Raw genomic sequence first — 24,549 nt, 5'->3', positions numbered from 1 at the left:
CTGCCCCAGCCTCCCAAGTAGCTGGGCACCACCACGCCCAGCTAATTTTTTACTTTTTGTAGAGATGAGGGACCTGCCTGTGTTGCCCAGGCTGTTCTTGAAATCCTGGGCTCAAGCGATCCTCTCATCCTGGCCTCCCAAAGTGCTGGGATTCAAGGTGTGAGCCACCGCGCCTGGCTGGGCAGCTGTTTCTTGCAGCCCCAATGTGGTCCAGGCCGGGCCCAGGTGTGGGCAACATAGACGTGGCGTCCCTGCATTCGAGCTCTGCGTCTTGGTGGCACTTAGAGGACTGGGCGACAGTCTCCCTCAGCCTTTCGGACTGCTTTTCCTTGGCTGCCCTTTCCTGAAAGACCAGCAGGGTGGCTAAATGGCAGGAAGGAGAGCTCCTCGGGGCATCAGTTGTGAACCGGAAGACACGGTCTCCAGTGTGTGCCAAAGGTCCCCTTTGTTCAAAGAGGGAGGAACAGGCTGGGTTTTACGCCCCTGAGGGCCTCTATCCTGCAATAGTCATACATATTCAGCAGGTCTAGGGGGAAGCGATATATATTTATGAGGGGAGCAGAGTGCATGGGCAGTGGGTAAACATACATGTAACATACATCACATGTTCATGTTGGAGTAGAGTTAGCATTAAAGTTGGAACTTGGCTCTTGGTGTGAAAAGGTGAACTATAGGGCACAGTTTGTGGGTAGCCTCTGCTGAAACTGGCTTAAGGTTTGTAATTGGTCATGGGAAAAGAATGTAAGTCTGGTCCTTTGTCCAGTCAGAGTTGTAACGGTCTGGGTTGTAAATCAGAGTTAGGATAATTTGCCTGATACTCCAATTTATTAGGGTGTTTTGCAAATGTGTGTTTTTTTTTCCAACCATGGGGATTTTAAAATTCGACATGCTAGGCCAGGTGCTCAGTGGCTCAAGTCTGTAATGCCAGCACTTTGGGAAGCTGAGGTGGGCAGACCACTTGAGGTTGGGAGTTTGACACCAGCCTGGGCAACATGGTGAAACCCCATCTGTACAAAAAATATAAAAATTAGCCAGGCATGGTAGGGCATGCCTATAATTACAGATACTCAGAAGGCTGAGGTGGAAGAATTGCTTGAGCCCAGGAGGCGGAGGTTGCACTGAGCCAAGATCATGCCATTCAACTCCAGCCTGGGTGACAGAGTGAGACTGTCTCAAATAAATCAATTTGGCCAGGCACAGAGGCTTACGCCTGTAATCCCAGCACTTTGGGAGGCAGAGGCAGGAGAATCATGAGGTCAGGAGTTCAAGACCAGCCTGGCCAACATGGTAAAACCATGCCTCTAGTAAAAATACAAAAATTAGCTGAGCATGATGGCATGCGCCTGTACTTCCAGCTACTTGGGAGGCTGAGGCAGGAGAATCGCTTGAACCTGGGAGGTGGAGGTTGCAGTGAGCCAAGATTGCACCACTGTACTCTAGCCTGGGCTACAGAGTGAGACTCCCTCTCAAAAAAAAAAAAAAAAAATGCAGACGAGTTACTAATGTATGAATTGGCTCCTTCATGGTGACAGATGGACCAGAGTCACGTTAGATATTAAGGCTAGGTGGAACAGGGTGCGGATTGCACAGGAACTCTCTGCGGCATACTATCAACAGTCCTTTGTGTCTAAAACCTTTCTAAGATTCCTTTTTTTTTTGAGACGGAGTTTCGTTCTTGTTACCCAGACTGGAGTGCAATGGCGCGATCTCGGCTCACCGCAACCTCCGCCTCCTGGGCTCAAGCAATTCTTCCACCTCAGCCTTCTGAGTATCTGTAATTATAGGCATGCCCTACCATGCCTGGCTAATTTTTATATTTTTTGTACAGATGGGGTTCAGGCAATTCTCCTGCCTCAGCCTCTTGAGTAGCTGGGATTACAGGCACGCACCACCATGCCCAGCTAATTTTTTGTATTTTCAGTAGAGATGGGGTTTCACCATGTTGACCAGGATGGTCTCAATCTCTTGACCTCGTGATCCACCCACCTTGGCCTCCCAAAGTGCTGGGATTCGTGAGCCACCGCGCCTGGCCCTAAGATTTCTTATTTAAAATTATCACTGTAGCAATGCGTTTTGCAGTGATCGCGGGCGCCACCTCGTGGGCACAGGGCAGCATTGGCCGTGACCAATCTCCCTGGAAAGGAAGGAACAATGCAGAGGATCAGGGACGCGCTGAGCCCCTGCCATTCATTCTGGTCTTGGGAAATGGAAAAGGCCGCTTCCTGCCCCGCAGTGGCTCCCAGTCCGGTGGAGGGAACCGGTACAAAGAAAATTTAGGACTCCCTGTCGCAGCCAGCAGCTATTCCATCTCGACCTGGGGTGAGAGACCAAGTTGATGGATCCCGACCTAACGGAGGGTGCCACGATGCAGTCAGCCTTGTTTTCTGCTGCCCCTCAAACCTGCTCCGTGGGGATGGGGGAACAGGGCTGCCCTCTTGTCCCTTCTTTCCCTGCTATGAAAAGCCCAGACCTGTCCGTGAATTTTTTTCTGTCTGTTGTTAGGGAATTCGTTCCTGGTATCACTTTAGCTCAAAAGCAGTCTCTATGCATGAATTTAAAATGTTTGGTTCCAGATAGTAAAATGTGGACGTTGACTTACCATCCCCCCACCACCAAGAGCCTGCTGGGGACATCAGGGACTGTGGTTTTTCTCTTCCCTGCTCCCCTCTAGCTGCTGTTTCTGATGAGGATCGCCAGACAGCATCAGAACGCCCAGCTAAGTTTACGCTACACGTAACAACGAACCCTTTTTTAGTGTACTTACTTCTCAGGCAATATTGGGGTCTTTTTCTACTAAAAAAAAAATTTATTTGAAATGCAAACTTAGCTGGGCCATTTTTTTCTTGAGGCAGGATCTCTGTTGCCCAGACTGGAGTGCAGTGTACAATCCTGGCTCATTGCTGCCTTGACCTCGTGGGCTCAAGTGATCCTCCCACCTCAGCCTCCCACTTATCTAGGACCACAGGCTATTCATGAATTTAAAATTCACCCACCACCATGCTGGGCTAATTTTTGTTTAAGATATAGGCTGTCAATATGTTGTCCAGGCTGGTCTTGAACTTCTGGACTCAAGCCATCCTCCTGCCTTGGCCTCCCAAAGCACTGGAATTATAGGCATGAGCTACTGTACCCAGCCGCCGTCCTCTATTTTTATTTGCAGTGTCTGACAGCCTGATTTGTGACCCCCTTCCGACTTGGAAGGAGGGATATGGCACAGAACGTTTCCACTTGCCCAGTGGAGTGAGATACTGGTTTCCCATTGGTGCCATAACAGACTACCCAGAAACTCAGTGGCTGAAGACTCGTTAGTGTGTTCTCTTTATAGTTGTGCAGTCAGAAGTCTAAAACCAAGGGGTCAGCAGCGTTGCGTCCTCTCTGGAGGTCCTAGAGGAGATTCGCTCCCCTCTTCCATCTTTGAGACAGTGGCATGGCACTGCCCAGTGCCCCCTCCCCCACCTCCATCCCCACTTCCATCACGTATCCCCCGACCCTGAGCCTCCTGTCTTTCCCCATTAGGATTGCTGCGATTGCCTGGGGCCCACCTGGGTAATCTGGGATAATCACTCCGTTTCAGCGTCCTTAACTTAGTCACATCTGCAAAGTCCCTCTTGCCGTGTCAGGTGACATATGTGCAGGTTCTGGGGATTAGGGCATGGATGTCTTTGGGGGCTGTTGTGTGTCCTATGGGGGTAAGCTGGCTCCAGGTGCTCGGGAGCCCATGTTTGAAGCTCACTTTGAGCTCATGGTCACTTGTGCATGTCCTTTGAGACTCTGCTGCCACGCCGTGCCTGCTGTGGCCCTTCAGCAGAACAGCCCCTGGCCTTTCACCCTCCCGGTTCACCCTGGGCCGTGGGCCAGGCAGCCTCTCACTGCTGGGCTCCTGGTGCTCTGTGAAGGGTCCCCTTCTGCAGTGTCTACAGACTGTTGTGGCCACCTGTCCTGGATGCCCCACCTCTGGCCTGCTGCTGGGTGGCAGGGCAGTCAGTTCCTGGGATCAGACCTTGCTCTGCTGCCCTGGTCCCTCTGCTGCATCACATGTGATGTGGCCATTGGCTGGAGCTCTCCGAGTCGGGGGCCACTGCCCTGAGAGGCAGATGCAGCACCCTCTTTCAGGGGAAATGGAACTCGGCCCTCCAGCAAGTCTCCACAGCCTTGACCCTTTGACACCACTATCTGTATGAGGGGCTCGAAAGATTGTGCACTTTCCTTAAAAAAAAAAAAAAAAAAAAATCTTAGTGGCTGGGTGCAGTGGCTCAAGCCTATAATCCCAGCACTTTGGGAGGTCAAGATGGGAGGATTGCTTGAGCCCAGGAGTTCGAGACCAGCCTGGGCAACATCGTGAGGCCCCATCTCTACAAAAAATAAAAATAGCCTGGAGTGGTGGGGTATGCTGGTCCAAGTTACTTAGGAGGCTGAGGTGGGAAGATGGCTTGAGCCTGGGAGGTTGAGGCTGCAGTGAGCTGTGATTACACCACTGCACTCCTAACTGGGCAATAGAACGAGACCCTGTCTCAAAAATGAAACAAACATGTTATCCATCCCAGTGTGTGAGCTGTACATTTATTTTTGATTTGTGATTGAAGTGTTGTGTGTCGTCCAGCAAGCTCTGTGCAATATAATAAATGCCCGCCACATGCGGCCATTCAAACTGAAAATGAGTACAAGTTCAATAAAACGAACTTGACTTCTGCTGCACAAGCCATCACGACACCTGGCTGTATGCTCACGGCACAGACAGATCATCGTTCCCCTCACCGAGTGCTGCTGGAGACTGCTGGGGCGCTCCTGGGGACAGCTGCTCCTGTGTTTGCTTCTTGGTGGTGGTCTTCTAACAGCCTTGCCCAAAAGGTAGTCCATGCAACTTTGGGGTTCCCTGGATGGGTCCAGAGATGGGGAGTCAGGGGCACAGAGCACGTGGGGAAGAGACAGTGGATGCTCAGCTGCAACGGGGGCCTGGTGGTGGCTCAGCCCTTCTGTGGAAGCATCAAAGTAGGACTTGGAAAATTGGGCAGGGGTGTCACTAGCAGAGGCACTGCTGTGGATGGCAGGACCAGCCTGGTCTGGATACCTAGGAGCCAAGAAGGGTTCAGTGCCCAAAGTCAGCATAAAAAACAGGAGCTGGTGCCCAGGGGACAGCTGGGCAGCCCTTGGACGTCCCAGGGAGCAGCACCTGGTTGAAATTGCATGATATGTTTTTTAAAGAGACAGTCTCACTTTATATGCAAAATGTCAAGTAATATAAATATCTTATTAAAATAAAATTGAGAATAGCCAGGCACGGTGGCTCACGCCTATAATCCGAGCACTTCGGGAGGCTGAGGCGGGTGGATCATGAGGTCAGGAGATTGAGACCATCCTAGCCAACATGAAGAAACCCTATTTCTACTGAAAATACAAATATTAGCCGGATGTGGTGACTAATGCCTGTAATCCCAGCTACTTGGGAGGCTGAAGCAGGAGAATTGCTTGAATCCAGAAGCGGGGCGGGGGGGGGGTGTTGCAGTGAGCCAAGATGGCGCCATTGCACTCCAGCCTGGATGCCAAAGCGAAACTCCATCAAAAACAAAAACAGAGTAACTTTCTAAGCAGGCGGGTGGGCAGATTACAGCGTAGGCTGTTTCTGCAGGGTATGGCCACGAGGTGGCGCCACTTCAGTAGCTCGCAAACTGCTGCTCCGGTTTTCTTTGGTTTTGGGGCGGATTTTTTTTTTTTTGACAGGGTGTCACTCTCCTGCCCAAGCTGGAGTACAGTGGTGTGCAATCACGGCTCATTGCAGCCTTGACTCCGCCGGGCTCAAGCAATCCTCCTGCCTTAGTCCCCTGAGTAGCTGGGACTGCAGGTGTGCCATACCCCGCCCAGCCAAGTTTTGGATTTTTTGTGGTGATGGGGTCTCACTGTGTTGCCCAGGCTGGCACATCGGCTCCCCACGGACCCCCAGTTCCTGCATCTGAGAGGCCACCATTGCTGTCCACACTTGGTATGCCTCAGCCCACAAAAAATTGCTGCTCTGTCTAAAAAGCACTGAAAAAGACACACTTGGTTGGCATGTACAGGAAGCACAGGGGTGCGAAGGCTGAAGACAGGGCCCAGTCGTTCATGTCTAAAGGCCCGTGTGTCTTCGACCATCAAGAGCCTCGGCTGCAGGTACAGGCATCTGACTCTAAGAAGCCGAGGTGAAGAGCTGGGGCTACTGGCTTGTGTCGCTGGGGCACCCTGGCTCTAGATGCCTTAGTGTATGGAGCTGCTTCTCCTGGGACGTCGGCCTTGGAGCTCATGCTGCTCCAAGGGGCCATGGCTTGTGCACTGTCAACAGCCAGGCCTGCTGCCCTCAGGCAGAGAGCCTTCTGTTTTTGTCCCAGCTTAAAAAATAAGAGAGGTCTGGCTGTGCGCGGTGGCTCCTGCCTGTAATCCCAGCATTTTGAGAGGCTGAGGTGGGCAGATCACCTGAGGTCAGGAGTTCGAGACCAGCCTGGCCAATATGGTGAAACCTCGTTTCTACTAAAAATACAAAATTAACTGGATGTGGTGGTGCATTCCTGTAGCCCCAGCAACTTGGGAGGCTAAGGCAGGAGAATTGCTTGAACCTGGGAGGCATAGGTCTCAGTGAGTCAGGATTGAGCCACTGCACTCCAGCCTTGGCGACAGAATGAAACTCTGTGCCTTCCCCCCCTCCTCCCAAAAAAGATGTCTGGTTGGCAGGATTTGAGGATGCCTGGACAGGCAGCCCAGCCAGCCCTAATCAGCTGATGTTGGAACCGGGGAGCACCCCAAAGGCTAGCACAGCTTTTGGGCACATCAGGATGGCAGGCTGAGACACCAGCCTTCCCATCGTTGGTTGGAATTCACTGACCGAGCATGGCCGTGCTCCCTGCAGAGCTCCTTGACAGAAGCCGGTGCTCCCGTTGTATCATCAGACCTGCCGGAGTGGAATGAAGTCACCACAAGTGCCACCCTATCCTTTCCTTCTTGCCACAGTTCTTTATTGGCATCCACCAGGTGCCAGGCACTTGGCTCTGTTAAGGCAAACCTGGCGGGTGTGTTTATTAAGGGTCTGCATTCCGGGGCTGTGGGGGGAGAGGAGGACAGAAACACAGCACAAGAAAACAACAGTGGAGAGCAGCCAGGGCCAGGAAAGCCAAACAGGGAGACAGGAGCAGGAAGCAGGTGGGCAGGGTGAGGCCTCCCAGACCTGGAGGGTGAGAAGGGTGGAGCCAGGCCAGAAGCTGGGGGTGCCCCTCCCAGGGAGGAGTGAGTGAGAAAGGGCCTGCCTTGCTCCACGTGATGGCAGAAGGGCGAAGGAGAGCAGCCCAGGTGAGATTAGAAATCAGGTGGCAGGTGAGATTAGAAATTAGGCAAGGCCTTGTGAACCATGGCAAGAAGCCTTTGAAGGGCTTTCAGAAGTGAGATAATGGTTTTCGGTGACTCTAGTGATCGAGTTGGAGAGAAGCAGGTGGCAGTCGAGGAGGGAGCCCTCAGGTTCATCCAGGCTGGCCACCTGTTGGAGGGAGAGGGAGGAGACAGAGGGTGAAGACTCTTCCCCACCACTTCTCACACCAGCTCTGATGCCCTGTGACGCCATCACCTTACAGAATGGTGGCTTCATGGAGCCCCTGTCAACTGGCACCTCTGGGCTGCATGAGGGCCGTACTCTGATCACCTGAGACTCGCTCTGAAATGAGTTCTTCCCTGAGGCCTCTTGGATTCCCCTGCAAGTGCAATGCCCACTGTGGGCTCACCCCCTGGGGTCTTTGAGAACGAGAGGCTGCATCCTCCCACCCCACAGAAAGGGCTGCAGAATGATCAGACCAGGTTACTTCCATGGCAGGGAGCGTGCGCTGGGAAGAGCCCTGCACTCTAGCTGTGTGTCCCTGGAAAAGTCACGTCTGTGAACCCCAGTGTTTTCATGACGGGAGCACTGCCTCCCTTCCAGGGGTGTTAGGGAGCTGGTGCTGGCTTCCGATAGGAAAAGGCTTGGAAAGGCAGCAGACTCTTGAGGCAAGAAAGGAAGAGGCTTGGAGGCCCCTGAGTGCTTTTCAAGCCTAGAGGTTCCGGTTTCTACCTTTCAAGCCCACCTTTTGCTTTCCCGGGAGCCTCACCCGCAACCCTGGCCCCCCGCCTTGTTTTTCTCCTTGTTTCATCCACAGCCACCCCTCCCTACCCATCTTTCTCCCCTTAATGTACCTGTCATGCCCACCTCTTTGGCAAGCGGGGAGTGAGTGATGGAGGTGGAGCATGTGGAAGGCGGGGGCTCCTGCTCACTGCGGGGTCACCGCTGCCTGGCACCTAGTGGGTGTGCAGTAGGTATCTGCAAACTGTAGGGACAAATGCTGCCGGGGGGTCTTGATGTTGTGCCAGAGTAACCAGCCTGACGCCACTGGGATGGAGCAGGTAGCCTGACGAAGTCAGGTTTGTGTGTGGGGGAAACCCAGCAAGTGCTATGGCAGGGGCCCAAAGCCTCAGCCTGTTCCCATATAAATAGTGATTTAGAAAAGAATGAGAAACGTAAGTACATAGTTACTCCTTTATATAACCATATATAATCTTACAGTTACTCACTTATAAAGATATATACTCAATATAACCTTTAATTTTACTAATGACTATTGGGACATGAAGCATGGAACTGAGGTGACATTGTGAATAAAGTGGCCCAAAGGCAAGATGCTCTGAGCCTCTGTCACGCCCGCTAAGGGCTGCTGGAGGGCACCTCGGCTGTGTGGCAGTGCGGCAGCGCCAGCGCTGGGAAAGCCCCGTTGTTTAGGCAGCGAGGGAAGGAGACGTCCAGAATGACCGAGACATCTCCTTCCTGGGGAGTTAGGAGAAAACCCCGCCCTCCAAGCTCTTGCGGTGGGCCTGTTGGCTGTCAGGGAGGCCCGCAGACGTGCGTGGCTGGACTGTCCCTATGTGACCGCATCAGTGCTCACGCTCCATGTCCACTCTTGCGCTCCGCTTCTGCACCTGGTTTCTTTTTCTTAGCAGATAAGAATTAGTAACAGTAGGCTGGGCCTTTTATTTTTATTTATTTTTTTTTTTGTGAGACGGAGTTTCGCTCTTGTTACCCAGGCTGGAGTGCAATGGCGCGATCTCGGCTCGCCACAACCTCCGCCTCCTGGGTTCAGGCAATTCTCCTGCCTCAGCCTCCCGAGTAGCTGGGATTACAGGCACGCACCACCGTGCCCAGCTAATTTTTTGTATTTTTAGTAGAGACGGGGTTTCACTATGTTGACCAGGATGGTCTCGATCTCTTGACCTCGTGATCCACCCACCTCGGCCTCCCAAAGTGCTGGGATTACAGGCATGAGCCACTGCGCCTGGCCCAACATAATCTTAATGTCCTTGGTATTTCTGATAAATATGCTAAGAGCGCTCCTGGCCTCGGCTACTTGGAAGTCCCAGGCCTCCTGTCTATAAATCACGTGATTTACTGACCCTCTCGCCGACCACCAATCCCTCACGTGACCTTCCCTGTGCCCTGCTTTGTACTCAGTAAAAGAGCATCCGGGCACTCGGGGTCACTGCAGGACTCTACAGTTTTGTTGGCAGTGGACCCCCGAGCCCAAACTTTCTTTTCTCTTTCTCAGTGTCTTATGTCTTTTATTTCCAGTTTCTCATCTGCAACCAGCAGAGAGGCTCGCAGGACCCTGTAGGGCTGGGCCCTATAAGTTTGTTCATCTGTGGCCCCAGGAAATGCCTCATGGGACACAGGTAAAGAGAATGTTCCTAGGATCTTGTGGAAGGGTGAAGCACACATGAGGTTTAGATAAGGCAGCCTTTTTTATTTGAGTCTTGTTCTGCTGCCCAGGCTGGAGTGCCATAGCGCCATCTCAGCTCACTGCAACCTCCACCTCCAGGTTCAAGCGATTCTCCTGCCTCAGCCTCCTGAGTAGCTGGGATTACAGGCGCCCAGCACCACGCCCAACTTTTTGTATTTTAAGTAGGAACTGGGTTTCACCTGGTTTTACCAGGTTGATCTCAAACTCCAGACCTCAGGTGATCCACCCGCCTCTGCCTCCCAAGGTGCTGGAATTATAGGCACAGACAAGGCAGCCTTCTAAGAGGCTCAGAGCAGGGCTCTGTGCCAGGGGGCGGCCAGCATCAGTGCTGGGGTGCAAAGGGGCTCCGTTTTTTTCTGGGAGCCCCCAAGTCGTGCTAGTTCTGGAACACTGCGCCGGAAGTGGACTATCTGGGGCTCTTCCTCCAGGTTGGAAACCCAAGCTGCTTCGGTATCAAAGTGACTTGTACCCTACAGGGACCAGCAGGTTGTTTCCTTCTTACTGATAGATTTCAGAGAGCAAAGTTACTGCAAATGAGTGATTTGAGAGAGCAAAGTTCTCAGTGACTAGAAAAGCTGTCCTCCCTCAAGGACGGGGTCATTGTGACATGTGCTAGCTGCTGCAGGGTGTCCTTGAGAAACAGGGTTCCTTGTTCAATTTGTAGGTGGTTTTATCTGAGCCTGTTTTTCCAGCTTGATGAGGGGTCAGGTGGATTTTTGTTGCTGCTGTTTTGAGAAAGGGTCTCTGTCACCCAGGCTGACGTGCAGTGGTGCAGTCACAGCTCACTGCAGCCTCAACCTTCCGGGGTCAGGTGATCTTCCTACCTCAGTCTCTTGAGTAGCTGGGATTGCAGGTGTGCACCCTGCCCCCACAACCAGCTAATTTTTTGTATTTTTTGTAGGGATGGAGTTTGGCCATGTTGCCCAGGCTTGTCTCCACCTCCTGAGCTCAAGCAGTCCGCCTGCCTCACCAGGTGGATTTTACAGTCCCAGTGTGGGGGATGAGCTGCAGGAATGAAGGAGGCCATTGCTGCCCTCCAGCCTGGACCAGAGGCCCTGGGGACACGGAGGGGAGTGCACAGACGGAGGGCACATCCTGGAGGTTAGATGTGAGCACTCGAAAGTTGGGGGAAGAGCGCGGAGGCCGTGTCCACTGTGACTCCGGTCTCTGACTCAGGCTGTGGAAGAGGAGAGAGGTCTGACTCAGAATGTGGAAGGGACTCAGGCCGAGGAAGGAAGTGAATGAACTCAGTTTTGGAGGAAAGAGGCTGACTTTGAGGTGCTGGCAAAACAGCCTTGTGCAGATGCCTGATAAGTGAGTGGATGCTGGCGGGCGGGGTCACGGTTTCCGGGCTGGAAAACCAGAAGGCCGTGCAGGGGACATGCGATACCGTGGACATGCGGGAGCTGAATCTGCAGGAAGGTGGCCCCCAGGGAGGACGCGTGGAGTGGAAAGGGTAGGGAGAGGCGGAAAAACTCCAGAGCACAAGGTGGAAGGGCCCAGGGACAGCGAGCGAACGAGGTCAAGGAATGGGCGCCAGGGTGCCCAGGAAAGAGCTCTGATGAGAGCACGATCACCAAGCACCAAATGCTGCCTGAGAGGACCCAAAGCGCCGGTTGGATGTAGTGACCGGCCCCCTGGGACCAGGTTTTGGTGGGTTTGAGAAGGAACAAGCTGAAGAAGTGGGGTGACAGTTCAGACGTCTTGGAGTGAAGGGGGACTGGCTCAAGCGGAGCACGTGGGGTGGAGGGAGTCTATTTAGCCAGGCTGTGGAGCTGGAGCCTGATGGCTGCCGGGAAGCACCTGGCGCCAGGGAAGGGTGAGGCAGCGGCGTGAGGCCCGAGGGGAGGCGGTCCTAGGCTCCAGGCCAGAACAAGCACGCGGGGGAGTCGGGGGATAGTGGCCCAGGCCCACGAGGCAGCACTGCAGAGGCCTCTGCAGGGCGGGTCCGGCCTCCTCTCCGTTCCACGTGGGCCACTCTCCTCCCTAGGTGTCTTCACCCCAAGCTTAGCCTCTCCCCCAGGATCTCCCACACCCTGGCTACTCCGCTCCAGCGCCCAGCCCAGACACCCCTTCTCCCCAGGTACGGCTGCTGGCCCTAGGCGATGCCTGGGCTGAGTCATTGGCCACCTTCTCCTGGTGACGTCTCCGGACGCAAGCAGCCCGGCCGGATTCCTGGCACTGCAGCCGCTCCTCCAGCAGACCGAGGCCCCGCCCCGGCCACGCCCCACCGGGTTCGGCCCACTTCCTGTGAGGTGCGTCACCACTGGCTCCGCCCCACGCTTCTGCTTTCGCTTCCACGATTGGGGAAAATAACTGCCCGTCAGCAGTGTTGCCTGGCAACGGGGAAGGGGTGGCTCCTGAGGGAAACCTGTGGGCTGCTGGACCGGTGCGGACAACCGATCTGCGCCTGGAAGTCCGGCGGGGTAGGTGCATAGGCCTCGGGCCTCGGTGAGCAGACCCGGAGGCGTGGGCCCAGCTGAGGTACAGACTGGAGCAGATGGGCCCAGAGTAGGCCTGGGTCTTGCCCCTCCCTGGCTGCCCACGCCTCTCCAGGCCCTCGGGTCGTGGGAGGGAGAAGAGAGAGGTCAGAGGTCAGGGGAGGGAGAGGAATGAGGAGAGAGGTCAGAGGTCAGGGGAGGGAGAGGAGGGAGGAGAGAGGTCAGAGGTCAGGGGAGGGAGAGGAGGGAGGAGAGAGGTCAGAGGTCAGGGGAGGGAGAGGAAGGAGGAGAGAGGTCAGAGGTCAGGGGAGGGAGAGGAGGGAGGAGAGAGGTCAGAGGTCAGGGGAGGGAGAGGAGGGAGGAGAGAGGTCAGAGGTCAGGGGAGGGAGGAGGAGAGGGGTGGCGACTGGGAGGGATGGAGGGAAGCTCCTCTAGTGGAATCAGAATCACTCTGCACCTCCCGCTATTCATGTGGTCAGGGTAAAGAGTGGGGAGGTGCGTTCCCCAGGGTCAGGCCAGACATGTTGAAGGGGGATTCAGAGCCAGTGTAGACGCGGAAGGGGAGCGGTGCCTCCGGAGAGGAGACCAGTCTAGGGTAGACACTGAAGTGTATGTGGAGTGGGTCTGCCTTCTTACTCTGACCACACCCTGCTGGACTTTTCCAGGACAACTAGCTGATAACTGTTCCCCGGCCATGTAGGTGGCCAGCGCAGGGCAGGTTACCTTCTGACCCGCAAGCTCAAGCTGCGCGTTCACACAAGGGCCTCTGGCTCTGAGAGACAGACAGGACTTGAAGCCTATCCACATCAGGGAGCTGGAATCTCCCCAGCTCTAGGGTTGTGGGACCCTCGGAATAGAGAGTTGGGGCTTGGTGGGCAGGCTGGGAAGCACCCATGTAACTGCCTGTTGGAGAAGCTCTGAGTAGGCGGTGACTGAGGCATACAGGTGGGAACTGTGGGTCCCGTTCTGCACAGTCAGCCTTTCCAGCACTGAAGCGGAGCAAATTTCATTCTTTCCAAGCAGACCAGTTTCTCCTGTTCCCAGACAAGAACTCAGGGAGCCACTCTCTGTTGTCTTGGGTCTGTTATTCTGTCTCTGACCTTCAGTAAGCAGGTTGGATGCCCTGGGTTACCTTATTTCATCTTCTCAACCTTATGTTAAAGAAATGACTTAATGATGCTTATTAGAAGCACATTAATTCTTCAAGACCATTGCAGTGGGTGTAGGGACCACAGCAATGGGATGTTGTAGCAAAGGAGAGAGGCTGGGCTCCACGCTGAGGAGAGCACGGGCAAGTGGGAAGCCAGGGAGCCGGGTGGGGATCAGTGGATGGAAAACGACTAAGGAAACCTCAGGGGTAAAGTGGGTTCTCGGTAAGCTGACTGAAGACATTCTTACTGAAGGCCGATCAGGGTGATCAGACATTACCTGGGGTGAGCTTGTCCACTCCGTGGGCTGCATGCGGCCCAAGACGGCTTTGAAAGACACCCAACACAAATTCGTCTACTTTCTTAAAACATTATGAGATTTTTTTTTTTTTTTTGTCATACACACACACACACACACACACACACACACACACGAGCTTATCAGTTATCGTTAGTGGGTTTTATGTGTGGCCCAAGGAAGCCAAAAGATTGGATACCCCTGACCTAAGCGTTGCACCTGGTTAGATAAGGAGTGAAGAGATAATGGTGATCAGGTAGCAATGGGTGGTGTGGTGGGTTTTTTTTCTTTTTCTTTTTTTCGTTTTTTTTTTTTTTTTTTTTTTTTTTTTTTTTGCTAAAACCAGATTTTACAACGAAGTACACAGACGGGCCTAAGGGCCTCACTAAAGAGTCTGGCCACACAAAAAATCCTGGCCACTTATTGTGGGCTGCTGAACTTTCTGTTTTTTGTTTGAGACAGGGTCTCCTGTCACCCAGGCTGGAGTGTGGTGTTATGATCTTGACTCACTGCCACCTCCTCCCCCCAGGTTCAAGCGATCTTCCCACCCCAGCCTCCTAAATAGGTGGGACTACAGGCACATGCCACCACACTGGCTAAGTTTTGTATTTTTGGTAGAGAGGAGTTCTCACCATGTTGCCTAGGCTGTTCTCAAACTCCTGGCCTCAAATGATCCTCTCGAAGTTCTGGGACTGTAGGCTTGAGCCACTGCACCTGGCTTCCATTTTGTCCCCTGCCCACCTCTTCAGAAGCCAGGTGTTCTCACCTTCAGCCCTGCTGATGTCTGGGACAGACGCTTGCTTGTCGTGAGGCCGTCCTGTGCATTGTAGGACTTTTAGCCGCATCCCTGGCGTCTGCCTGCTAGATGCCAGTGGCACTCCCCTCCCCCGGTTGTGACAACCACACTTTTCCAGTCCTTGCCAAATGTCTTCTGGGGTACGAACGTGTCCCCAGTTGAGCCCCACTGGCACAAGCACCCTTGATGTGTGCTCAGCACCAGCGTGCTTTTGTCCTTTGGGAGAACTTGATACAAGGAGACCCACGGAAGTCTCGAGGCCAGCACAGGGTTGTATTATGCGCAGCTTACAGTCCCATGACACCGAGAACACTTGCCAGGGACTGAGAGTTCAGGAATTTGGGTTTGGAGAGAGAGAGAAGAATGCGTGAAAGGCCTTCATGTCCTCCTCAGAATTAATTAGATGTCTGGCCTGATGAAAGAGACTGGGGCGAGGATGGACGGACTGTGGAGCACCTTTGCCGTTTCTTCATCTTGTCTGGCAGGGGCTCTCAAAGGAGACAGACTGTCCTTGAGATGTTCAGAGATGTGTCCCTTCACTGCACTCTGTAGGCACTAGGAGTGGCAATGCTGTGGACAGCGCTGTGTTCTTAGGGGCTGCCCATCTTCCTATGTCATTGGCACCAGCCCTGGGGTTTCTACTGGAGGCTCCCCCACACCCTCCTCTTTCTTGCTGGTAAAACGTGTTGCGAGCCTTGCTCTGCATCCGTGCCTTTCCTGGCATCTCCTGGGCCTGCCGTGGGCTGTGCTGCTTCGGAGCATTTCTGGGCTCCTGTCCTGTCTGTCGGCGCCTGCCCAGCCCCATACCTTTCTCCCATCCGCCTGGGAGCTGGAGCTGAAAGTGCAGCTCTGACCACCACGTGTCCCTGCTGCTCTTCACCCAGTGGGCATTGACATTTTGCACTGTAATTTCTCCTGGGCCTATGGACCCTTCACAGAGCCTCCAGCAGGGGTGTGTGATGCGTGAATGTTATTACAGAGTCAATCCTGTGAGGGTCCCGTCCAGCTCTGCTTTGCACTCTCCCCTCCGGAACCAGCGAATGTTCAGAAATCAGGTTACAATGGCTTGTGTCCTAATGCAGCCCTGCGTGATACAGTTGTTTCCCGGGGCTTAGGCACAGGTGGTGTGGCCTACCTTGCAGCCTCTTAGAGTTGATGCAGAGGCTGGGTCTGCCTTGTTGTGACTGCTTGGGCTGTGTCCCTGCAGGGCTCTGACTCAGCCCCTCTGTTTCAGAGCTGGGGACGCACCATTGAGTGGAGATTGAGCCTGGGCTGGAGGTTTTCCTTCTTGGCTCTCCTGCTTCTGTGAAACTTGAGGAGGGGAAGCAGTGAGATGAGATGGGGTGTGTGGGGAGAGCCCCAAGCTGCGTCGGGTTTCCAGCCTGTCTCTGCAAAGTGTACCCCAGTCCCCTTCCAAGGAGCCCCCCACTGGAGACTTCCTGTGCAGGGGGCACATTTGCAGTGAGGCCTGTCAAAGGCCCGTGCCCTGCGAGGATGGCTGGCACGTGAAAGGCAGGGCAATAACACGCTTTGGTGGCGGTGTGGGGAGAGAAGCTCATGCCTTGCTGATGAAGTGACTATGAAGTGGGGAGCGCCATGGCAGCCCTCAGAATGTTAAACGCAGAATGACCATGTGACCCAGCATGTCCACTCCTAGGTGTCTGTGTCGGAAATGGGAACAGAGGGACTCAGGTACACAGGTGTTCATTGCAGCACTGTTGATAATGGCCGGAAGTGTCCATCAGCTCATGATGGATAAGCAAAATGTGGTCCATTCATACAGCGAAATACTAAGGAGCCGTAAAGAGGGAGTGGAATGCTGACCCGTGCTACAGCATAGGCGAGCCTCAAAAATGTGATGCCAAAAGAAGAGAGAGAGTCTCAAAAGGCTACGTATCATATAATGCCATTTATTATTATTTTAGAGACGGGGTCTTACTCTTAGCCAGGCTGGAGTGCAGCGGCATGATCACAGCTCACTGTAGCCTTGACCACCTGTGCTCAAGCCATCCTCCCACCTCGGCCTTGGGGCAGCTAGGACCATAAGCACATGCCACTGTGCCCAGCTTGTTTTTAATAAATTTTTAGTAGAGATGAGGGCTTGCTGTGTTGATCAGGCTGGTTGCACACTCCTGGGCTTAAGTGATTCTCCTGCCTTGGCTTCACAAAGTGCTGGGATCGTGGGTGTGAGCCACCACGCCTCTCAAAGTGCTTGGATTGTAGGTGTGAGCCACTGCACCTCACAAAGTGCTCGGGTTGTGGGTGTGAGCCACCATGCCTCCCAAAGTGCTCGGGTTGTAGGTGTGAGCCACTGCACCTCACAGAGTGCTGGGATTGTAGGTGTGAGCCACCACGCCTCCCAAAGTGCTTGGGTTGTAGGTGTGAGCCACTGCACCTCACAGAGTGCTGGGATTGTAGGTGTGACCCACTGCGCCTCACAGAGTGCTGGGATTGTAGGTGTGAGCCACCACGCCTCACAGAGTGCTGGGATTGTAGGTGTGAGCCACAGCGCCTCCCAGAGTGCTGGGATTGTAGGTGTGAGCCACAGCGCCTCCCAGAGTGCTGGGATTGTAGGTCTGAGCCACAGCGCCTCCCAGAGTGCTGGGATTGTAGGTGTGAGCCACAGCGCCTCCCAGAGTGCTGGGATTGTAGGTGTGAGCCACAGCACCTCCCAGAGTGCTGGGATTGTAGGTGTGAGCCACAGCGCCTCCCAGAGTGCTGGGATTGTAGGTGTGAGCCACCACGCCTCACAGAGTGCTCGGGTTGTAGGTGTGAGCCACTGTGCCTCACAGAGTGCTGGGATTGTAGGTGTGAGCCACAGCGCCTCCCAGAGTGCTGGGATTGTAGGTGTGAGCCACCACGCCTCACAGAGTGCTCGGGTTGTAGGTGTGAGCCACTGTGCCTCACAGAGTGCTTGGGTTGTAGGTGTGAGCCACCACGCCTCCCAGAGTGCTTGGGTTGTAGGTGAGCCACTGCACCTCACAGAGTGCTGGGATTGTAGGTGTGAGCCACCGTGCCTCACAATGTACTCAGGTTGTAGATGTGAGCCACCACACCTCACAGAGTGCTGGGATTGTAGGTGTGAGCCACCGCGCCTCCCAAAGTGCTCAGATTGTAGGTGTGAGCCACTGCGCCTCACAATGTGCTCGGGTTGTGGGTGTGAGCCGCCATGCCTCCCAAAGTGCTTGGATTGTAGATGTGAGCCACCGCGCCCAGCCATGTAATTCCATTTATGTGAAACGCCCAGAATATGGAAGTTTATAGGGACAGAAAATAGACGGGTGATTCCCAGGGGATGTGGGAGGGAGGAATGAGATGAGATTCCCCACAGGGAGAGGCTCTTCTTTGAGGGTGATGAAAATGTTTTGGAACTGTGATGGTCACATAACATCGTGAGTGTACTGAATGCCACTGTACACTTGAGAGTGGTTAATTTTATGTTAGGTGAATCTCATCTTGGTAAAAAGAGAGATCCTGACCATACCCTGTTATCCTTTGAAGGTTTGAATTGTCAGGTCTTGATGGGGACTGTGGTTCATGCCCCACCTTAGCAGTATGGCCCTTCCCTTACTGGCTGAATCCCTTGGGAGATAATTTGCTGTTGCGGTGACTTTGTTTACCGAGTTGTCTGTGCGGGAGAGGGGGGTTGTGTCTCCAGCAGTCTCATTGACACTGGGTTTCCAGAAAATGTCCTGGGCCAGGAATTAACAGTCACAGCGCCTTCCCTCTTAGGAGGTTTTATTTTTTCATTTCTAACCATGCTCTTTTGTTTGAATTCCTCGATTTCTTGGTGCTTGACCTTTTCCTATAGTGAGGTTTGTGACAGTGAACAAGACCCCAGGTCACCTGCCGTTGGTTCCAGTCTCTGCTAATGCTCCTCCAGTGCCTGAAACAGATGATGCCCGCGGGCTGGGATCGTACAGCCAACATCAGCGCGGGCGCGTCTTGGCCCACTGCTTTGGTTGACTTGGTCGATTATCACGGCAGTCTTCTGAGGCTAGACTGTGACTCCTGTTGCTTTACGAATGGGGAAACTGAGGCAGAGAGTTTCAGTAGCTTGCCCAAGACTACACAGCTAGGAGGAGGCAGAGCCAGGACCACAAAGGAAAAGCTTCCCAACTAGTGTGTAGCAGTATTCTCAAGGTGAGATTAGTCAAATACATTGATTGTTCAGCCTTCGGTACATCTTTTTTCCAGCTCTGGTTTTAAAGAATGAATATTTAGGCTGGGCGCGGTGGCTCACACCTGTAATCCCAACACTTTGGGAGGTTAAGGCAGGCAAATCAGGAGGTCATGAGTTCAAAACCAGCCTGACCAACCCATCTCTACCAAAAATACAAAAATTAGCTGGGCGTGGTGGTGCGCTCCTGTAATCCCAGTTACTCAGGAGGCTGAGGCAGGGGAATCACTTGAACCCAGAAAGCGGAGATTGCAGTGAGCCCAAATCGCTCCACTGCACTCCAGCCTGGGCTACAGTGTGAGACCTTATCTGAAATTTTAAAAAAATGAATATTTAGATTAATTAAAATACAGATTGTTTTTTGTTCTGCCTTTGAGTATATTAGCTTGGGCACTGTGTTCTTAAATAAACCCGGGCTTTTTGACAATTATGGGTGTGTCTCAGTAGGTCATGGGAGTCAGGATGGGCTTTTCCAGCTTCGTTTGTATCAACTATTAATTTCTGCCACATTGAAACACTATTAGCCAGGCACGGTGCTTCACACCTCTAATCCCAACACTTTGGGAGGCTAAAGCAGGAGAATCACTTAAGGCCAGAAGATGGAGACCAGCCTGGGCAACATAGCAAGACTCCAATTCTACAGAAGACAGACAAAACAATTAGCCAGGAATCATGATGTGGTCCTGTAGTCCCAGCTACTTCGGAGGCTGAATGGGGAGGATCGCCTGAGCCCAGGAGGTTGAGGGTACAGAGAGCTGTGACGGTGCCACTGCACCCCAGCCTGATCAGCAGAGTGAGATCCCGCCTTAGCAACACAAAACAAAACCCAATTATTATGTAGCTCTGATGTGTTTTAGCTACACTTTGCGCCTAAATCAGTATTAACACTTTGCGTCTAAACCAGTATGTATTAACCTGACCATATAATTATCAATATTTATTTTCTGTGATGATTAAATTTTGATTTTTCTAACGTTGTGTCTTTTCTTTCTGCAGAGAATTCTGCCAGATACCTGGAGAGATGGGCAACAGCAGAAGCCGCGGGGGGCAGAGCTTTTGTTCACAGTTCCTTCCTGAGGAACAGGCTGAGATCGATGAGTTGTTTGATGCTCTGTCATCAGATAAAAGCAGCCCGAATGCCTCGTCCAGATCCTTCTCTCTGAAGGCACTGCAGGCAAGAGTAACCACCAGTGAGTGGTTCCCGTTTAGTTGGGAGCAGGGCCCTGTACTCTGTGGTCCTCAGGCCAGAATCTGTTTTCTTGTTTTTGTAATGAAGCACTAAAAGGTTGGTTTTCTGTAAAGGATCAGATTTGACCTAGTTTTGCCTTCGTGAACGATGTGGCCTCTGTCGCAGCGCCTGTGCTCTGCCATGTCTGTGAAATGGCCATAGACGGCGTGTTGAAATCTATAGTCTCTTATCTGTACTAAAGGAAACTGGAGTAGATGATGAATGATTTACACGCCGTTTTGGGGACATTTCTGACTTGAGATTAACATCAGAGGAGAAAGCCTGCTTCCTGTGTGTCTTGAACCACGTCTCTCCTAATTGCCCTCCCAGAGATGGGGAGACAGATGGGGTGACGGGTCTGCCCTTGTGGACTCGCAGGTCCGGGAACCATGACGTGTCAGGTGCAGCTTTGCCTCTAGAATGTGTACGTGCTCGATGTCTAGGAATTTTGTCATATTTCTAACAAAATAATGACATTTCAGACTCAGGGTTCATGTTGCAGGGAGTTGAAACTGCCCATTTGTCCATATTTTGTCCCGTTGCCTGGGGCTCTCAACTGCAGGTTTGAGTGCTCAGACTGAGGCAAGACACTGACAAGGAGATGCCGTCAGCTCATCTTCCTGGTAGTGCAGGCAGCCATCCTAGCGGCCTGCTTCCTCTTGGAGAATGTGCAGAGGACGAGCAGATGAGGAAACTGGCAGGGAGGTTATCTGGCTCACAGCCGTGTGGTTGTGTGTGCATGTGTTGTGCATGCGTGTGCATTCGTGTGTGCAGCTCCACTAGATCAGAAGCGCCCCAGCAGGCCTGCGGGAACGAGCGGAGCCGGCCAGGCCTATTTCAGACTTGACTGTAGAGTGGGTGGTAATGTCTCGATAAAAACGGCGAAGAGTTAATCAGAAGACCTTGGCGATGGAATGAAGTTTCCTTTGGAAAGGATGAGAGATGGCTTTTCCAGTAGGACTTTGCAGACATTGACCAAAATAGGGGTGCTCTTTTTGAGTGGAGAGGGCGGAAGCCTGCCTTAAAAGAGCTGCTGAATGTTGATGCTGGGACGAGCAGAGTCCACACGGCAGTTTGTTACAGGAGAGCCCAGCTCGCAGACCCTGCTGTGCAGGATGTGATTGGTGTGTGATTTGCTCCCTCTTTCCACTTCGTTGTAAATCCAGGACCAAAGCAGACTTGATGCTCAAGCAAAAAAGGAAAATGATGTTTTCATCCAGGCATTAATTAAGAATTAAATAGGTTGGGTATGGTGGTTCACACCTGTAATCCCAGCACTTTGGGAAGCCAAGGTAGGAGGATCACTGGAGCCCAGGAGTTTGAGACTAGCCCGAGCAATACAGCAAGACCCTATCTACAAAAAATACAAAAATTAGCTGAGTGTGGTGGCGTGCCCCTGACATCTCAGCCACTCAGGAGGCTGAGGTAGGCAGATCAATTGAGCCTCTGAGGCCTAGGCTACAGTGAGCTGTGATTGAGCCACTGCACTCTATCCAGGGTGACAGAGGAGATCCTGTCTCAAAAAACCCCCAACAAACTAAATTTAAAATTGAAATAAGAATGAATGAAAAATGCATATTGAGCCCAAGGGACATGGACAGGAAGTAAAAGCTGATATATTTGGAAACCCCCAATATAGAGACCACATTAGCCTAACACAGCCATATGTTATATATGTTAATAAATTCAGACATGCAAACAGCACCTGCTAGAATCTAGAATGAAGATGATGTTCAGAGCACAGTGAAGATCAGATGGGGGCCAGAGGCAGGAATGAGGAGACGGAGAGTTTAGAAGCAGGATGGGAGCAGACTGAGGGATGGCCAAGGTGAGCCACACCCAGGACGCTTGGGTGGTGTGAGGCCCTTAGGTGAGAGAACACTGCCCTGGAGATGCAGGAGCATTTGGTAGCTGTCGGTGGCATTGTGAAAAGGCCAAGGTTGGTCTTGGCCCCCCTTCTTATTTTCGTGGGATACTATTGCGACTGCTCTGATGAGTGGAGGAACACCTCTCCATCCTCACACCGATTTAGATGAAATGATATGAACTCACATGGAGTGGTTTCAAGGAGCAGAGCGTTTAATAGGCAAGAAGGAAGGAAGAGGCTCCCTTGTACAGAGAGGGGGGACCTCCAAAGCCAAAAGAAGAGGTCCCCAAGTATGGTAGACATCAGCCAGGTTTATATGCAGAGGCTGGAGGAGGTGTCTGATTTGCATAGGGCTCAGGGGGATTGGTTTGACCAGGCATGTCATTCAGGTAGCCATGAAAAAGCTGACCGTCTTACTCTAGCCTTTTAATATGTAAATGCAGGGTGCCCTGGATGTTCTACCCATGTGGGGACATGTGGAGGTGGCCATGTTGCCAGGAACATGTGGGGAAAGGGCAAGAAGGCCACGGGAAGTGCCATGTGAAGTGGACCCAGTTTCTGATGGCCTGCGTTTGCATATCAAAGGTTGCTGCCCTGGCTCTAAGAGCAGGGGCTTTACGAGAAACGTTTTCTTTAAAAGATGCAAATTTCCCAAGGACCCCTTTTCCTCTCTTTCTGCCTAAAATAATATCTTGATAACTTCCACAACACTACCAAGTTCACCTCATGCGCTGTCTAACCATTTTTTTTCTGCTTGTCCCCAACAGAACCACGTCGGGGAAGCTCTTCCCCTGGATATGGTCACCAGGTTGTATGATGGCATGCGGAGGGTTGACCTGACGGGGAAGGCGAAGGGGCCCAGTGAGAACGTGTCCCAGGAGCAGTTCACAGCATCCATGTCCCACCTGTTGAAAGGAAGCTCCGAGGAGAAGAGTCTCATCATGGTGAAAATGATTTCTGCCACAGAAGGTTCCATGAAGGCTAGAGAAGTCCAAAAGGTAGTGAGGCCGCGAGGCCCTTCCCAGCCTCCTCAGCAGTCTTGGGGACCATGGGTCGGGGGCAGAGGCCAGTTACATGGCAGATGGAGGAGTAAACCAACAGGTATCTGAGATGGGTCTCGATCAGTTGAAGTTTATTTTGCCATGATGAAGGGCATGTCTGGGAGTGAGGTCTGTGCCCTTCTCTAAAGATGATTTTGAGGCCTTCAGGACTTAAAGGAGAAAAGCAGGCTGCAAGGGAAAGAGGGAGGGTCTGGTCCCATTACTGAATCCACATTTTGCTAGAGGAAGGGAGCAGGTAGGGGAGAGTCACTATGTATCTGCCTTGTGCTCCGTAAATTGACACTTTACATACGATCAGGTGAGCACAGTCACTACCTGTGGAAATTTAATTAATTTATTTATTTGTTTATATTTTGAGACGGAGTTTTGATCTGTCTTCCAGGCTAGAGTGGAGTGAGGTGATATTGGTTCACTGCAGCCTCTGCCTCTGGGATTTAAGCAATTCTCCTGCCTCAGCTTCCTGAGTAGCTGGGACTATAGGCATGCACCACCAAGCCCACCCTGATCTTTTTATTTTTAGTAGAGGAGGGGTTTCACCAAGTTGGCCAGGCTGGTCTCAAACTCCTGAGCTCAGGTGATCTGCCCGCCTCAGCCTCCCAACGTGCTGGGATTACAGGTGTGAGCCACCGCACCAGCCAGCTGTGGAGATTTTAAACCTTTTGTCTGTAGCTCTCTGCTTAGGAATAAAAGAAAAGGCAGTTTCTTGCATGACTCCGCTTTTAGCGTAATTTTTCCCTGTGGCAGAGAGAATGGAGTCCTGAGTTTTTATTTTCCTCTCACATTTCTTCCCCCATGTCTTTGACAAATGTTTTGGAGAAAGCATTTTAGAGGAAATGAGTGTCAGGGCTTGGGTTTTGTCTGATCCGTCACGGCCGGAATGGTCACTCCTAGTCAGATGGGGCCCCCGTTGTTAGGGAAGCTCAAAAGCAGGCTGTGCGGTCTCATGTCCTGCGAAGGAAAAATAGTGGGGGAGGAAGAGAGAAAAACAACACAGAAAACAAAAAGGGGAAGACAGCAGCAGCAAACAGACAGAGGCCGTATTACTCCGAAGTCTGTGTATCAGCAGGCGGGTGTGGGAATGGTTGTGTGTGTGAATAGCAGGTGGGTATGGGAATGGCTGTGTGAATAGCAGGCGGGTGTGGGAATGGTTGTGTGTGTGAATAGCAGGGGTGTGGGAATGGTTGTGTGTGTGACTAGCAGGCGGGTGTGGGAATGGTTATGTGTGTGAATAGCAGGTGGGTGTGGGAATGGTTGTGTGTGTGAATAGCAGGCGGGTGTGGGAATGGTTGTGTGTGTGAATAGCAGGCGGGTGTGGGAATGGTTGTGTGAATAGCAGGCGGGTGTGGGAATGGTTGTGTGTGTGAATAGCAGGTGGGTGTGGGAATGGTTGTGTGTGTGAATAGCAGGTGGGTGTGGGAATGGTTGTGTGTGTGAATAGCAGGTGGGTGTGGGAATGGTTGTGTGTGTGAATAGCAGGTGGGTGTGGGAATGGTTGTGTGTGTGAATAGCAGGCGGGTGTGGGAATGGTGTGAATAGCAGGCAGGTGTGGGAATGGTTATGTATGTAAATAGCAGGGGTGTGGGAATGGTTATGTGTGTGAATAGCAGGGGTGTGGGAATGGCTGTGTGAATAGCAGGCAGGTGTGGGAATGGTTATGTGTGTAAATAGGGTGTGGGAATGGTTATGTATGTAAATAGCAGGGGTGTGGGAATGGTTGTGTGTGTGAATAGCAGGGGGGTGGGAATGGTTATGTGTGT

General features: G+C 52.5%; 1 protein-coding gene across 10 annotated transcripts in view; it reads left to right on the top strand.

The window, feature by feature from the left end:
- Positions 1–12,135: 12,135 nt before the first annotated feature.
- MEAK7 (MTOR associated protein MEAK7) overlaps positions 12,136–24,549 on the top strand; it is a 33,725-nt gene continuing 21,311 nt past the window's right edge. For 2 of the 10 annotated variants that reach the window (XM_008986311.4, XM_078357880.1), the window contains exons 1-3: positions 12,136–12,199; positions 19,633–19,810; positions 22,499–22,729. In XM_008986311.4, the coding sequence (XP_008984559.3) occupies positions 19,658–19,810; positions 22,499–22,729 (384 nt within the window). In that variant the 5' untranslated portion in view covers positions 12,136–12,199; positions 19,633–19,657. Of the gene's footprint in view, positions 12,258–19,632; positions 19,827–22,498; positions 22,730–24,549 lie in introns of all 10 variants that reach the window. The other 8 variants (XM_078357886.1, XM_078357885.1, XM_008986313.5 and 5 more) reach the window with 4 other exon arrangements.

This window comes from Callithrix jacchus, chromosome 20 (genome assembly GCF_049354715.1).
Source record: "Callithrix jacchus isolate 240 chromosome 20, calJac240_pri, whole genome shotgun sequence".
Lineage (NCBI taxonomy): Eukaryota > Metazoa > Chordata > Mammalia > Primates > Cebidae > Callithrix > Callithrix jacchus.
This window is presented reverse-complemented; position numbering and strand designations above follow the sequence as displayed.